This window comes from Urocampus carinirostris, chromosome 12 (genome assembly GCF_059441175.1).
Source record: "Urocampus carinirostris isolate Australia breed hairy pipefish chromosome 12, RoL_Ucar_1.0, whole genome shotgun sequence".
NCBI lineage: Eukaryota > Metazoa > Chordata > Actinopteri > Syngnathiformes > Syngnathidae > Urocampus > Urocampus carinirostris.
In genome coordinates, this window is record NC_142360.1 from 2,572,272 (window position 1) to 2,590,000 (window position 17,729).

At 39.3% G+C, this 17,729-nt stretch overlaps 1 protein-coding gene across 2 annotated transcripts; it reads right to left on the reverse strand.

Moving 5' to 3' along the window:
* Positions 1 to 2,451: 2,451 nt before the first annotated feature.
* lpar3 (lysophosphatidic acid receptor 3) lies at positions 2,452 to 17,055 on the reverse strand. Of its 2 annotated transcripts, XM_088350339.1 has the most exons (4): positions 16,766 to 17,055; positions 15,607 to 15,841; positions 12,494 to 13,241; positions 2,452 to 4,505 (listed from the first exon to the last, which is right to left on the reverse strand). In XM_088350339.1, the coding sequence occupies exons 3-4, from the start codon at positions 13,233 to 13,235 to the stop codon at positions 4,177 to 4,179; spliced, it is 1,071 nt and encodes a 356-aa protein (XP_088206465.1). In that variant the 5' UTR covers positions 13,236 to 13,241; positions 15,607 to 15,841; positions 16,766 to 17,055; the 3' UTR covers positions 2,452 to 4,176. The 2 variants fall into 2 exon arrangements, with proteins under 2 accessions (XP_088206465.1, XP_088206464.1); XM_088350338.1 differs by lacking the exon at positions 15,607 to 15,841 and having other exon boundaries at positions 16,766 to 17,053.
* Between the last annotated feature and the right edge of the window lie 674 nt (positions 17,056 to 17,729).

The following is a 17,729-nucleotide window of genomic DNA, read 5'->3' on the forward strand; positions in this document are numbered from 1 at the left end:
CTCTCACCACGCCATCCATGTACACATTAAACAGCCATGGTGACATCACACACCCCTGTCTCACACCAGTCAACACAGGGAACCACTCACTTGTCTCACTCCCTACTCTTACACATGCTCTGCTGTTCATATAAAAACTCTTCAATGCTTCCAACAACTTTCCACCCACTCCATACATTACCATCACTTGCCACAACGCCTGTCTATCAACTTTGTCATACGCCTTTTCCAAATCCATGAAAGCCAAAATAAACATCCTTACCTTTTACAATATATTTCTCACACACATGTCGTACTGCAAACACCTGATCCACGCATCCTCTTCCTTTCCTGAAACCACTCTGCTCCTCCATCGCCACCTCACTCGTTCTTTCTCTCACTCTCTTAATCAAGACTCTTTTGTACAGCTTACCCGGCACAGACAACAAACTGATACCTCTCGAATTGCTACATTCATACTTATCACCTTTACCCTTGTACAATGGCACCACACATGCACTACACCAATCAACAGGAACCACACCACTTAAAAAGCATACATTCAAAAAGCGTACTAACCAGTCAATCATAGCTGTGCCACCTTTTTTCAGGCATTCAGCAGTATAACCATCCAACCCAGGCGCCTTCCCCCCTTTCATTTCTTTCACTGCCTCTTGCACCTCCCATGTTTCCACAGGCTTCACATTTAAATCACCCAACACGGGCATTCTCTCCATACCATCGATCGCCTCGACTCTCACTTCTCTCCCATCCTCCACATTTAGCAACTCCTCAAAATACTCTGCCCATCTCGTCCTGACTGCAGTACCGCTAACCAGCAATATACCATCTTTATCTTTCACTTTCTCTTCCTTTCCAGACTCACTGTTTCTTACTCTTTTCACTTCTTTCCAGAACACTTTTTACTTTCCTCAAAGTTCACTCCTATCTTTCGACACCATTCATCATTTGCTTTCCTTTTCGCTGCTTCCATTGCCACTTTTACCAACCTTTTCTTCACTTTATAGCTTTCATACGCATCGCCACTCTTATCTTGCAGCCAGTCCTCAAAGGCACGTCTCTTTTCTGTCACAGCCTCTGATACCTCATCATTCCACCATTCACTTCCTTTCCTAATACCTCGACCAACTTTTCTCATTCCACACACTTCTTTTGCACTCCTCAACACTGCCTCTTTAAACCACTTCCATTCAATTTCCTTACTCTCCATTTCTCTTCTACCAATCCGTTCATACTCTTCCCTTATCCTCTCTTTCCTTTTCTGCCTTATTCAACTCTGACATTTTCACCTCTTCCCTCACACTCTTCTTATAACTAGCCCTCCACAATCCATCTATTCTCAGTTTTCCTCCCACATAAAAACGATCAGACATACCACTCATTTCGCCTCTGTAAACATGCAAATACAACAATCTACTTAACATCCCTTCTCTAACCACTACATAATCCATCGGTGCTCTGTCCACCATCTTGCCACTATCCACTCTGACAAAGGTATACTTATTCACGTCCCTCTTTTTAAACAATGCATTTCCAATCACCAACTCATTTTCCACACATAACTCAGTCAATTTCTTCCCACTCTCATTTCTTCCTGGTACTCCATATCTACCAATCACATTTTCAACCGTTTCATCACCCACTCAAGCATTCTCGTCACCTAGTATTACCACTTTCCACCCTTCTTTCGCACTTGCCACACATTCAGACAAGTCCTTCCAGAACTCCTCTCTCTCCTCAGCGCTCCTTTCTGAACCAGGTCCATATGCACTTATAAACATCCATACTTCTACACCCCACTTCAACCTCACCCACATCAATCTGGAAGATATCTCTTTCCACTCCACCAGTTTTTCCTTTTCTTTCTCACTCACAAGCACAGCCACTCCTTCTCTAGCATGTCCACCCATAACTCCAGACCTTCTACCATACAAACCTCCAAGCTGTAATTCACCCTTTCATCTTTGTTTCACTCAATGCTAACACATCAACCCTCCTTTTAGTCATCATCCTTCCGATCTCCTCTTTCTTCCACTAAGTCGCTTTACTTCAACATCCTCTCACATTTAGTGACCCTATAACTAGGGTTTGCGAGACCTTTCCGTGTCCCGCCACCCTTTCTTTGCCTTGCTGACTTTTAGGGAGTAGAGATAGAGAGGAGAGGATCCCCAGTCCCCTCGCTCCCTCCACTTTAGTCGCCTATTACGACACACAGCAGACCACGGTGCGAGAATTCTCTTACCTCTCACGAGGAGAGGCCCCCCTCACCACAGGGCATTACTAATCCTACAAGTCTAAAAAAAGAGATGGTTATGTTATGAGAAATGGTTTGGCTTATTTATAAGAATCATTAGGATTTTTATACATGCAGGAGCTTAACATTAAATAGGGGCAGAGAAAGTTTTAATTTTTGAACGTATTTTTTTAATACTCAAAAGTCCAAGTCGCTACTATAATTCACATATATTTTTATTCTAATGCATCAACAAAAAAACAAGCTAGTTCCTCATTGTTCTTACATTTGTTTATAAATAAAAATCTCTTTTTTAAAACCATAAAAAAAATATTCCGTGTGTTGCGCTCTACACAAACAAAATGGACACTTCAAATGAAAAAACATCACATCGTTTTGGTGGCGGCCATCCTGTCTGTGCGTGTTGGCGTCTGCGGCGCTCTTTTGTCTAAACTGAAGCTTATTTATAGCGGCCTCGTCGCTCACATCCTCTTCACTTCCTGAAGGTGAGCTATTGAGCCCCGACCTCCGACCAGATTCCTTACCACTTTTTCCCCCCTTTACTTTTTTGCTCTTGTTTTGCCGATAGCCATTAAAAAAAGTCTTTGCAACACCAAAAATGAGGCGGGGGAAAATTTCCTACGCTCCACATGATAGCTGAAGTGGAACACTTGTGAATTTTTTTTTACCTTTGTCAAGGTGGCATGCAAGTGGTTGAGGTTGACAGAGGTCGTTATCGAAAATAGTATGCTGAACAATGCTAAGTGTTACTTAGATATTTCATGCAGTAGACCCCGGGACATGGCAAACCGCATTAAGATGTTTTCACTCAATAGTGTGGAATAGAGTGTTTGTTTTCTTCACCCCTTTTTAACAGCCTTTTCCATATAATAAATCAACAAATTAATTTGAATGCCTAAAAATGTACAAAATTCAAACTTTGCAGTGTTTGTGCATTACGAGTTCTGTCTGTAATGATGCCTGTCTGCTATTGGTCAACATCGTATAGAATGCTGTGGTCTGCTCTTAGTTTGGGTCACTGCATCATTAAAATGCAGATCTGATATTGTCATCTTTCTTGGGGTTTGGTTTGACATTTGGACTGAAAGCAGGCCCTACTTCCATCATTTTCATGATACACTGACGGATGGAAATAAATAAATAAAAAACCTGTGGGGACAGGCATAACGTCACTGCCAAAAACCCCCCGCCACTATTCCTCGAACCTACTGTGCCTTGCCGTAACCATCTCTGTTAAAAGCAGACAGCCGCAGTGGAAAATTAAGAATAAGTGCTCTTCAAACTCAGGTGGGCATTGTTAACATACACTTAATAGGGAAAACAATTACATTTCAACTCAAATGGTCCACCTCACCTTCAATGTTTTTATCTGAGGCACTGGAGGTTCCGTAGGCAATAGCTGATTAGCATATATTTCAATACCCCGCTATACGGGTATTTCACTTTGCGATATATGAACCGATTCATGTTGTATCCCGGGGTCTTCTGTATTGACACTTTGTTGCACTACAAAACAGTCATTCTGACAACGAGTACAGAAACAGTAGAATCACTTTTGGCAGGGTTTCTCCCAATGCTTAGTAGGCATGATGTGGACCTTTCCCAATACGATGTAAATATGATCTGATGTCCAGTTTTGGCCTCCAGGTTAAGCGCGTTTTCTGGGTAAAACCAACCTGGAGGGTGTGTTTTTTAACTTGTCTGATGTCGGGTTGTCCTTATCGTGCATACAAAACTGCAACTTTCCTTTTCAAAAAGGTGAAATCCCAACAAATGTCTTGTTTGCCCTTGCCGTTCTCCCTCCTCCAGACAAAATTTGCTTTGAAGATAAGCGACCGACACCAGTCGCCGCATTATCTTCTCCACTGAGTGCTTCTCCAAGCGTGCAGAGATTCCTTCAAAGTCAACGGCAAATCCTGCCCTCAAGTCTGTAAGATCTCCTGATCTCCAGTTTTGGTCTCTTCGGACGGCGGCTGGCTGTTGCCGGTATCCTGGGCAGAGCTGAGGGGCCGCGCGTTGGCCCGGGTAGATCGCTGGCGCCGGGTACCGTTGCCAATGCAGCGCAGAAGGTTCTTGAAGGTGGCCCACATTTCCTCGTCCTTGTAGGAGTAAATGCACGGGTTCATGACAGAATTGAGCACGGCCAGCAAGAGGAGCCAGCGTTTTAGCTTCATCACGCTGCAGCTGGTGCAGTTTAGGCCATCTAGGAGCAGGACAACCAGGCCGGGGGTCCAGCAGATCACGAAGGCTCCTGCAACGGGAAAATCCGACATTGGAGAAACAAGAGTCATTCAGCCGATCAAAAATAATAGCAACTGCATTTATAAAAACTTCACTCAAAATTCAAGCCATTTTAAATCCGAAGGCTCCTGCAACGGGAAAATCCGACATTGGAGGAACAAGAGATATTCAGTCAATCAAAAATAATGGCAACTGCATTTTTGAAAACTTCACCCAAGATTCAAGCCATTTTTAATCCTTGAAAACACAACATCAAAATTCAAGCATTTTCAAGGATTTTGACAACTTGTATAAACCCTGTTACAGGAACCGCACAAAACATTGAAAATCATATTTCAGGATGTATAAAGAAGGGCTGCTAAGATTAGTCGATGTTGTCGTCAAATTTCAATAATAGAAATAGTCAAAAATTAATTACATTGTCCAATATTGTCGCCAGATACAATTATTAACAATAAGGAAGTGATTAAAGCAAATCAAACTTTGAAGGGCATGAGAATCCTTGCAAGTGTAAGTTTTAAAATAAATTTCAATTTGAATCTCAAGTCTCCTTCATCTGCATCCACCCGCTGCTCTACTCCACCAGCTCAAGTCACATTACACAAAAGGTCAATCAAATTAAATTTTTGTTTATCGATGTTATCTAATCGTATACATGTATATTACATAAAATTAGCACAGTACTATTTAGTATTTTGTTATTTCAATGTTTTTATCTAGGGCACATTTGTCAAAACCTATGGCACGCGTGCCAAATACGGCCCGCCAAATAATTTTGTGTGCCCCAGACCCAAAACCAGTCCAGGAACTGTCAACAGTGGAGAAAGCTGTTCAGAGTTGCATTCTTATTGGTGACTGACGATCCATGCGGTTAAGGGATCCGTTAACTTTAAACATAGGTAATTATGTTTTCGTCTATATCTGAATCTTTATATGATTTTCCTTTGATTTAAAATAGTGTTTTCTGTTAACTTATCAACATATACCCGAATTTCTTCCCAATAAAAATGCAACTTAAGAGCTCGCTGCTGTTCCAATGATTCAAATACATCCTGGGCCGGCTTTGGGTGTAAAACTCCCGGGCTAAAAAAGGGGTCCACTCCGGCCCTGTTTGAAAAAACTACCTGATGCAATTGGTCCCGTCAACAAAAACTCAAGCGAATACAATGCCAAAGGTTTTGACTTTTGGGGAATTTGATATTTTGAAATCAAATGTGACTAAGAAGTCTTTCTTCCTGCAATGCAATTGCGGCAAAGCGCTGTGAAAAATGCCAAACGATACAAAGACGGAAACCAAAATCTGACAGCCACGAGGATGTGGTTGTGCTCACACATTATACGATTTTACACGAGCGAAACCAGTTTTTTGCGTTCTTGTTGTGTGCACGAGAAGGAATGCTGTGTTGTTGCGGAGTTCCTCACTGTCAGTCCGTCTTTCCTGACACTATCATTTTTTCCACTTGGATATTTCCTATTACTAACAGTTATAAATTATTATAAAAATGAAACTAATTGTTATTACTGAAACAAATTTCTAATGGCAGCAAAGTATTACTAAACTATAATCTAAGTCATTCAATGCATAATCATTTAAAAATGTTATTAATCTTTATTTTTATTTTTTTTATTATTTTTTTAATATGACTTATCATGTTTTGTATTATTACTTGTCCTCTTACGCTTATTCAATTGTGTTAAGATCATTGGTTTTTATTCAATTTGGAATCTTATTATTTATTATTCTTTTATTATCAAGTTAATATTTCAAAATATTATTCACGTTATTCATATATTTTGTGTTTCTTTTCATAATTTTGCTAGTATATATATATATATATATATATATATATATATATATATATATATGTATTTTTAAAATCATTTTTCTTAATATGATGACTAGTTTAACTAATATTTTAATTATTTAGAATGTTTTGTTAAAGGTCTCCCTTTTTTACTGTTATTTGTATATTGTGTTTTTTTTAATAATTTTGTTAATATTTATTATGATATGAATTATTTTTATTATTATTAGGTTTTTACAATGTTGTTTTATTTTAACATATCTATATTACTATATTATTCATATAATTTTATTATTTACATTAACAGTAATATTTAAGGTAGGCTGACTTTTATTCCATGATGTCAAGCAAGCAGTCAAGGTCTTAAACAATCAAGACAAAATATACTGTATAATATTTATTTAATCTTTTTAAGAAATTGCATATAAGATGTTGTTCAATAAAGCATCAAAAAAAGGAAAAAAAAGGTCCATTTATGCTAAGCATACATTAGCAAAAATGATTTTTTTTAAAAAATCCTCATTTAATTTTCATAATTTTAGAGGTTAAAAGTGCACACACTAAGATATCACAAAGAGAATGTAGCATGTAACACAAGCGAACATGCCCAGGCACACGAAAAGATTTTTGGCACTCTGCGGAAGCACAAGCTCAGACTTGTGTACAGCAGCAACTCTGCAGACGAAAGAAAGTATTTATCCTCCACCTTTGATTTTAAAAACTTTAGAATTCAACACCATGACTAAATTCAATTTGCTTTTCATTATGCAAATACTCTTTTACTTTTTTCGGTAATCACACAATATGTTACGAAAGACCTGGATCCGATCAGACCCCGTAAGGACCTTGAAACCAGTCGGTCCAGTTTTCACACAAAGCCATTTATACTATGGAGTATTTAGCAATTCAAGCGCCGTGAACTCTTTCGTGTTTTTTCTTGCCATCTTGTTTGCACTGGTGCGTTTGAAAACGCGATGTCACTTTATCAATGAAGCAGTGTTTCATAATAGACGATGATGTTTTTTTTTTTTTTTAGTCCTGGGGGAGGGGGGCAAGGACTCATTAAAAGAAGTGTATTTTTAACTAGTGTACCATGGAAATTTCCCAATCATTCTAATATACACACTACTGTGTAAATGTTTGGGGTTGCTTATAAATGTTTTTTTAAAGAAAATAACTGTTGTTGTTATTTAGACTAATCGGAAATACAGAGAACCATTGCCACTTGGTCCACTTCTTCACAGATTTCTAAACGAATTGATTTTGTCTTTCTTGTCATTTATTGTTACATCAATTTATCGAGCATTGTATCTCGTTAGACAGCGCTCCGCGAGGACGGATTGAGGAGGGTACTCTGTGTTGGGTGAGCGTGAATGTCTGGGTGAGCAACTCTGATTGACTGACAGCTTACACCAGTCTTAACAGGCCAACTGTAAACAAACTAGGAAGCATAGCCATTGCTAGCTTTTAGCGGCTCTTTAAATGAAAATAAATTCATCAATTAAATCGGACTCTAAGGAAAGATAGAAAAGCGCAATGAAATTGTGAATACCAGTGAGTGCGTCGTGAATTATCGTGATTATCGGGTTTCAGAACGCGACTCAGGCGGAGTTTCGGTGTAGGCAAGAGCGGTGCTGCTGGTCCAGCCTACTGTTAACGACTCGGCTAAAAACTACCGTACTTGAAGTAGACCTAAGATTTATGGCCCGAGCCCGAACCCGAGGCAATTTCGGGCCGGGTCGGGCCTGAAATGTCAGTCATACGGTCGGGTCGGGTTTTAAATTAGTTAATAATTATAAATATATGTTCATTAAAAATATATACTTAAACTATGTATGGATACTAGACCAAGGAATACTTGTTATAAAATAAATAATTTGGATAAAACGGAGAAGGAGCTGTAATTGCTTTTAACGGAGCCAGAGCATGCTCTGTGCACGTGACGTGACGTGAATGCTGTCCTATTAATAATCTTCCCCTCCGCAAATTCGCGTGATTTTGGCCTGGTATCCCTGATATGGAGTCGGACCAACAAGAAGTTAAGGATAAACTCAAGAGAGGAGAACTGACGAGGAAAACGCACTCTGGTAAGAGTGAAGTGTGGAGCAATTTCACGTTGGTGACATTTTCATCCGCGTTAAAAAACGCAATTTGTAGAATACGATCGCGCTTCATTGTTTAAATAAACGCGTTATATAGACTAGGATCTCCCAATTGTTATAATTAGCTCGCTTTATTGTTTTAATAAGCGTTTTATATAGAATACGATCGCTTTTGTCGGAAGCGTACATTGACGTTGGTGACATTTTCATCCGCGTTAAAAAACGCAATTTGCAGAATAAAATCACGCTTTATTGTTTAAATAAACGCGTTATATAGACTAGGATCTCCCAATTATTATAATTAGCTCGCTTTATTGTTTTAATAAGCGTTTTATATAGAATACGATCAGGAGGGGGGGGGGGGGGGGGGGGAATTTGCATAGGAATCGGAAAAGGGCACAACACGTCAACACCCCCTCAATGAAAGTGCTGCGCTAAAATCTTAAGGACGTACTACTACTGCTGCTGTGGATTATGGCCCAATGATCAAGTCGTCAAAATGACGGACGCCCTTAAATGTTTTCGCTACCTCAAAAAAAAAAAAAAACGTCAATGACAGATTGTCGCTTAATGTAACATCTGCAGTGCAGACACAGAAATATAAAATATGTAAATGTTTATACAGTTTTATTTAACTTAGGCCTAGATGTTGTAACAAAAGGCAGAGTTTAATTTGTTATCATAAATCACCCCTCCTTATAAATAAAATATGTAATTTCGGGCCCCTTTCGGGCAGGGCCAGCAAATCCAGTTAATTAGTCGGGCTCGGTCCGGGTCGGGTTTAATACCTCTCGGGCCTGCGTCGGGCTCGGGTGCTTTTTTTTGGCCCGATCTTACCTCTAACTTGAAGCCACTGCTGCGGACTCCGTATCTTGCCAGGTCCATTAGCCACGAAATAATAACTTAGAGCGACAACTTGTGGGAAACCGCTACATTCGTGGCGGTTTTATTTTAATCATTGCAGAAATCGGTCTCCATTTGCTAGCGTGCATTTTGGTGGACGTTGTCTAAATTGCTTTCTTAAACTGAAAGGAAGAGGTGCCTATTTTGTTTTACTTTTGTATAATGACAATAAAAACATGAAGTCAACCGCAATTTTGTGTTCTGTATTATTATTTGTAGATCTATAATAATTTTGTGAGAGACATGCACTCTCAGTCGGGAATGACGAGATCTTGAGGTAAGTTTAACCCTTTGGGAGCTTTTATGAAGGTGCGACGCAACCGAAATCAAAGGGGATTTCTGTACAGCCCATACATTGTTAATATGGTAATTGAGTTTTAGCTGCGAATGTCTGTTTTTAATGCAATATCTACACCTACGTATGGAGGGGCATGTCCGGCATAAACGCTCAAGTGTGATAGTTGACTGTGACATCAGGCGCATACCCAGATGGAGACATTCGGCCATACTGACTGGGTCCCACAGATTTACTTTGATGTTATCACAGGTCTACACTCATTTTATTGGATGTTCAAAAGGAAAGACGAATGTGAAAGTAGTTGTTTTTTTGTGATTTTACAGGTTTTTTTTCCCAAATACTTAGTATCATTGGAGATATTTTTGGTCATAAATGTTTTTTTTAAGAAAAAACAAGACAAAAAATTCATAGTAAAATTTAAAACAGGTTAAAAATATAGTAAAATTTTAAATTGCAGCAAAAATGAATTACCATTATTACCTTTGGATAACATGATTGTTAAAGCTTTTAAAAAAACAAAACTGGTGCCGGGAATTACATTTCATACAAATTGGATTGACAGCGTGCGTGGAGTTTTTTTTGATGGGGTAATAAAAAAGGTGCCTTGCAGCAGGACGCGATAATTAAACAGTGCTTTGGAAAACAAAAACACATGTAAATTGAGCTAGTTGGACGGACAAAAAGAACTGGCATGGTCAAAGGATAATGACATTGGATATTGAAAAAGACTGAACATTTCTGTGTAAGTCTGGGTGGGGCAAAAAAAAAAACCACATCCCTAAAAGGAAAACCGTTTCAGTCCTGGTCTCACCTGTGTAATTTTTTTAGAGATTAACATTTTTTAGGAACAATCACTATACAGTGGGACCTCGCTACTTCGCGGTTCCACGTTCACGGGCTCAGAGCTTCGCGGGTCTAAAAAATAATAATAATTAAATAAAATAATTCAAAAAAAAATTTAAAAAAATAAATGAATATATATATATATATATATATATATATATATATATTAAGCATTTTTTGAAAGATTTTCACTTTTCGCAGGTGGTTTTGGTCCCCATTAACTGGATCTAAAAAATAATAATAAAATAATTTTTAAAAAAAATACATTTTTTTAAGCATTTTTGAAGGGGCGTGTGTCGCTACTTCGCAGATTTTCACTTTCCGCGGGTGGTTTTGGTCCCCATTAACCGGGTCTAAAAAAATAATAATAATTTAAAAAAATAATAATAATAATTTTTAAAAATTTATTTTGTAAGTATTTTTGAAGGGGCGTCGCTACTTCGCGGATTTTCACTTTTCGAGGGTGGTTTTGGTCCCCATTAACCGGATCTAAAAAATAATAATAAAATAATTTTTAAAAAAAATACATTTTTTTAAGCATTTTTGAAGGGGCGTGTGTCGCTACTTCGCAGATTTTCACTTTCTGCGGGTGGTTTTGGTCCCCATTAACCGGGTCTAAAAAAATAATAATAATTTAAAAAAATAATAATAATAATTTTTAAAAATTTATTTTTGTAAGTATTTTTGAAGGGGCGTCGCTACTTCGCGGATTTTCACTTTTCAAGGGTGGTTTTGGTCCCCATTAACCGCGATAACCGAGGGATTATTGAATTAGCTTAAACCAGCAGTGGGAAAACTGCAGCCTGGTCAGACTTATTAATATGGCCCAGTGAACAAAAAGAAAAAAGGAAATTGTTGTTATTTTGGTATATTTTCCAAAGTTTCCCTTTGTGGCCCCCTACTCCATAAAAATATTTTTCAAAAAACATTTGTACCACGTTGTGTATATTGAAATAATGTTCATGTCATTTTTAACATTTTTAAATGTGCTTTTTTTACCGCATGTACAATTTTTTAAATCATGCACTTATTTTATTTATCACGATATTTATCAAATGTTATGCAAAATGAAACACTATTGGATGTTGATTTTTTTTCAATGCATTTTATCAAATGCATTGCTTAAAAAGAGGCATTGCATAATACTTTCCCTTTCCGGGTGTTCCAAAACCAATTTGATCAAATGTTCTGTTAATAAAATAGAATATAAGATGAGCATTTAAATATAGGCATGTATGTATATTCAACAATAAATATTTTAAAAACAGGATATCTTTTTTCATGCAATGCCAAGGTATCAGAACAAGACCGTGTTGGAAAAAAATCCAACCAAATACATCATTTTTTTGTACTTTGTTTGTACGTTATGTGTTCCAAGTCTGTTACGCAAAAGGTTGAAGAAATAACATGAAAACCATGGAAATAAAGCATTAGATTATCAAGAAACATGAAGGCACGTGGATCGCTACCCTTGTCAAATTGCATGGCCGTAACTAATCAAAGAAAAATTATAAAAAATAAGCAGCCAATTATAGTAATTAAATTTATTAAGTTCATGACAATCCTAACAGGTTGACAGTTTGAAATTATTATTTTTTTTTAATTCAGGCATCACTTCCCCCTGCATCCACCTGCTACTTCACTCAACCAGCTCAAGTGATGTCCCGCTTAAGGTATATAACATTTCATTTTTCCTTTAAATTCATTCATAATTTAATACAATCATATGCACGCATACTACGAATAAGTAGTAATTACTACATAACATTTTGTTATTTTACTTTTCTTAATCTGTAGAACACATTAGCTATGCATTACTATAGGTTTCTCTCCCCAGCCAAAAGGCAATTTTACCTTGCGACCCCCACCATAGAACAAATACATGTCGTATCCCAGGGGTCTATGGTATTGTGTAACGAAAAGTCAAGGTTTTTGTGACGCAATATATTGGGAGTTGTAGTTATCAGGAAGTTTGTCAGCAATGACTGTATTTCATGCAGTAATTCAGAAGAAAACGTTATAAGTCATAACGCCGAGTAGCACTGACCTAGCACCACCATGACTGTTTTCATCAGCTTGATGGGCGTCCTCTTGCGGTTGATTGAGCCGCCGGTGTGTGGCGTGAGCAGGGAGGTCTTCTTCTTGACGTAAGCATAGATCCGCATGTAGATGCCCACCATCACCAGGAAAACCACCAGGTTGGACACGGACCAGAAGATCAAGTAGCCCCTGCTGAAAATGGGTGCCAGCTGGGAGCAGTCGCTCAGGTTGCAGATGCAATTCCAGCCCAAGCTGGGCACGGCGCCTATGAGGATGGAGATGCCCCAAACCAGCACAATGAGTAGGGTAACCCTCCTCTTGGTCAAGTTGCTGTGGACTTTGAAGTTCATGATTGAGATGTAGCGCTCCAGCGCGATGACGAGCAGGTTTGCCAGCGAGGCCGAGAGGCTGATGTCCAGGAGGCCCTGGCGGATGAAGTAACCTTTGACCGTCAGCCTTCGAGAGACCTCGCCCGTGTTGAACATCAAGTAGACGTAGGCGATGCCCGCCAGGAAGTCGGAGGCGGCCAGGTTGGAGAGCAGGTAGTAGAAGGGGTAGTGGAACCTCGTGTTGGTGATGACGGCGGCGATGACCATGGCGTTGGAGAGCAGGATGAAGCAGCAGAAGAACGAGCCCACCACCTGGACCAGTATCAACTGCGTGGTGTCCCATTTGTCGTCGGCACCACTGTTGTTGTAGAAGAAGCTCATGGGCTTGTCATAGTGACAACTCTGGTTGGGCGACGCCATTTTTTTCTGCATAAAATAAAGCAAAAATTAGGTACAGACAGGCATGAAATAGGTCAAAAACAGTGTGTGGAAAAAAGTTCCAGTGCACTGTACAACCCCGAAAATGTTGAGGTCTGTCAATTTACTCTGGATTTCAGTGATCCAAAAGAGTATATTGCATGAAACCTAAATAAGGGATTAAGCCGGTTTGTTATGTTGTCTGAATTTAGACTCAAGTCAATTGCATATAAGAAGGTTAAATTTAGCTCGTCTTAGTTACTGCATTTACGGTACTACAGCTAACCAGCTCCTGACCAAGTTTACAACCAGCATAAGATTATTCAGAGATTAAAAGCTCAAGTCGTAGGCCCGACCCGGCCCAAAATTCGTGTTGGGCCAAAAATGTCAATCTTTACGTTCTGGTTTAGGCCGGGTTTCTTTCTTGCTTACTTTTTTCCCCCCCCAAATTATCGACCCTTCCTTTGTTCAATGTTTCTTTTTCTTTGCAAAAGATCCATGCAGCACGCACGCCCTCCGACATTATTGGACACAGAGAAGTAAGTGTGTGCCAGGGCGGAGGAGTCAGCCAAAATCACCCTTCCTTCCTCTTCTTGAGTCCAAACAAATAAAATATGAAAACTTGGGTTTACTATGAACTAAGTCCCTTCCCACAACACTCTCTTGCTCACTCTTTGTTCAGTTACGAATCTTGTGTAACAAACTTGAGTTTGTTCATCTATGTGTCCCAGGGCTTGCATTGATGTTTAAGGGAGAAGCAAAAACCGAAAATAAGCTTCCAATCATTAAGAAGACACACACACATAGTGACTCTTGTTTAAGAATATGGCTGTGACCAATCGACAATGGGGACTATTATAAAAACCAGGGAGGCAATTAAAGCAGGGACATATTCTAAAGGTATGGCAATATTCGCGAGTGCAAGTTTTAGAACAAGTCAGTCTTTAGTCGTCAGTCTCCGCCTCCACCCGCAACTCCACTCGACTAGCTTGTCATGGCAGCGCAAAATTATTTTACATGGATAGTTATGTGTAGTATATGTATGCATGTTTAAATAAGTAGTAGTTATTAAAAACTATTTTGTTATTTCAATTTTTATATGAGGGGTAGGGGGGTTCAAAGCTAATTAGTGTAGGTTTCTTTTTTTATGTGAACAGCAGAGCATGTGAAAGAGTAGGGAGTGAGACAAGTGAGTGGTTCCCTGTGTTGACTGGTGTGAGACATGGGTGTGTGTGATGTCACCAGGGCTGTTTAATATGTACATGGATGGCGTGGTGAGAGAGGTGAATGCAAGAGTATTTGGCAGAGGTGTAGAGATGATCGATAACAGTGGAACGGTGTGGCAGGTAAGTCAGTTGTTGTTTGCAGACCACACAGCACTTGTGGCTGATTCTGAAGAAACATTGAGAAGGTTGGTTATGGAGTTTGGAAGAATGTGTGATAGGCGTAAGTTATGTGTGAATGTCGGAAAGAGTAAGGTGATGAAGTGTTCACGTGGTGGAGTGGGCATGGCGTTAGAAATAAGGTTGCATGGACAGGTACTAGAATAAATTGAAAGCTTTAGGTACTTGGGTTGTAATGTGGCTGCAGTTGGTGGAATGGAGTGCAAGCGTTTGGATAAGAGTGATCGGTTGTTTTGGACACATGGAGAGGATGGATGAGAAGCGAATGTTGAAGAAGAGCTACAGAGCAGAAGTAAATGGAGGGAGACCAAGAGGAAGGCCGCGTGGATGGATGGTGTTGAGAGAGAGAGAGAAAGAGAGATAGCAATTTCACATTGCTATCATCACCTCAGAACAGATACTTTGTATGCCGGAGATTTTTTTTCTTTAAAATCTGCCCAAAGAAAAACACATAATATAAAGCACAAAGCCAACATTCATCTCATCGAAACAACATGCAAGTCATTTGAATAACACTGCCTTTCCACCTGTGTTGCTCCGTCCACTTCATTCAAATACTCAATCAGTGTATAAGGTCTGTTGGGTTGAGTGTACCAATATGTTTATCTCAAGTTCATGCTCACACATTAAAAGAAAAACCTAAAAAAAACAATTTGTTAAACCTCCAAGAATGTCACTCTACTGTAAAGGTCTCACATGCAAAAAAACAAAAGGCAGTTACCGACAACAGGAAGACAATAAAAGACAAAGACAATGGACGTGCCCAGACAGCACAGTGAAGCAGTCTTCTGTGCCATCCAAAAAGTGGAGGATTTGCCACACATTTTATTATTGCAGATGAACTGTGGTGAGAACTCGACATCGATTTTTGTATTGAGTAAATGCTTAAAAGGATTCTTGGCAACTTCAAGTCACTTGAGCATATTTTTTTTCAATGGATTAATAGTGCATTATCAAGTAAATCAACCCACCCTTTACTGGACATCCAATGGACGTTGTATTTTGGTCTAGTCCAAATTTAGACACGATTCAGAACAAAAATAGGCGCCTAAAATTTGACTGTATTGAGCCTGCCGACGTGGACTGAATTGAATCCCCAAGAGTGGTCTTTTTCCAAGACATTTTCCCTACTTTTACAACCAGATAAAGACGTCTTTTGGACCTCCAGTGCTGTTCGGTTTCAATGTTGTCCTTTGAAGACCAAATCTAGACAGAAAATAAACATATTCAATTGTATTGTTTAGCCCTATCTGACAAAGATGAAATTTAGTCCACCCCAAAACATATTTTACAAGACTTTTTCCCTCCTATTGTCCTTTTCAATCAAATAAAGACATCTTTTGGACCTGCAGTGCTGGATGGGTCTGGTCCCTATTAGACATAATTGTATTCAAATTAATACAGACTAATCTCAAATGTGACCAAATTCATCCAAAATAGTCGTATAACTTCTGCATTCACCCACTGACTTCAGCCCCTCACACAACACCACAAAACTAAATTAAATTTCATTCTCCTTTACATGTGTTTTTATTTATAGTGTTTATCATACGCACACAATTACACATTAGTAGTACTAACAATGTACTATTTTGTGATTTTAATCTAGGGAGCTGGGGGGGTTCCTGTGCTATAAGGCAATTTTACTTTTCAACTCAGAACAGATTTATTTTGTGTCTCCGGAGTCACGGTCGCCCTATTTTAAAAAATACACCAAAAAACTTCTTTAATTTAGTAAAAAATTGTAAATTAAAAAGTGTATTTATCAATAGAAATTTGGCCCTTTTGGGCTTCCATACATTTACTCTTTTTGAGCGAAATAGTGAATATTAAAAGTCTGACAAGAATGTGTGTAACTCTGGACAATTATTAGTTCTATTTTTGCTGGTAATATATTAATTTTTTCAGAAAGTGAATATTTAGCGAAAAATCTATAAGAATTCTTAAGAGCCTTGAAAAAAAAACCTTCCACGTACGAGAGTCTAAAGTACAATTGTTGTTCAAACAAGTTCGACCAAACTTAACCTGTTCTGTTCCGTTGACAAATGTAAAACTTAGTCAAGAAGTGTCAAGGTATTACCATAAAAAATGAAATGAAATTTTAAAAAGGAAGAAGCAAGGTGAACTTACCTGAAGTCAAACGACCGCGTCACGGTACCGGGAGAGCGCAAAAATCCTCCGCGAGGTGGTGACCATTTCCAGCTGCTGTCCCGCCAGCCTCGCGCCCACACAGCCGTGGGCAGAGGGAGGAGGGGGCGGCGGGGAGTGAGTGGAGAAGCTGATTGCAGGAATGAAAGGAAGACGGAACTTTTAGGGGAGTTCAGGCAAAATAGCCCCGAGGGCGTGTGAAGTCAGCACAACGGCAACGTTACTGGATTCCTCCGCAAACACCCCCACGCCAACCATCATACTGCGCATGCGTACACTCGGGACGAGTACATTGGAGATAAAACTTGTCCTTAGTAACTCTAAAAACGTGGCCGGGGGCTGGGGCCCATACCAGCCATCTCCGGGCAGTGGGCAGGGGACACCCTGAACTGGGTGCCAGCCAATCGCAGGGCACACGTGGACAGACAACTCACTCGCTCAGTCAATTTGGACTGCCCAATTCACCTGAAATGCATGTCTTTGGAATGTGGGAGGAAACCAGGGTGCCTAGAAGAAACCCACGCAAGCACGGGGAGAACATACAAACTCCGCACAGTAAGGCCGGTCGCTGGATTTGAACCCACACAGGAGGTTCCCACGACCTCTGAATTGTGCCGCACACGCGCTAACCACTGCACCGCCGTGCTGCCACAATGATGAACGTGTCAACCGTAAAAAAATATTAACATTCGAACAGAAAAACAGTATATTGGAGCCTCACATGTATAAGTCACCCTTATTCTAAAAAATGGTGTATAGATTAATTTATTAATTAATTCATTCATTTTGTAGAATATGATTTAGGAGGCAAAATCCACCTCTTCCCTTTTCTGGAGACAGCGATTCTAAAAAATAATGATGTCGTTGATGTTGCCAAAGTCGAACAACCAATCACGGTTCCCATGTTTTCTAAAGCAGGACCACCATTGGTCAAAACCATCAAAAT

Coding starts and splice junctions, on each gene's coding strand:
- lpar3 (XM_088350339.1), bottom strand. CDS start 13,235: ATGGCGTCGCCCAACCAGAGTTGTCACTATGACAAGCCCATGAGCTTC. Junction 4,506..12,493: donor AACAGTCATGGTGGTGCTAG/GTCAGTGCTACT, acceptor TTCCCGTTGCAG/GAGCCTTCGTGATCTGCTGG.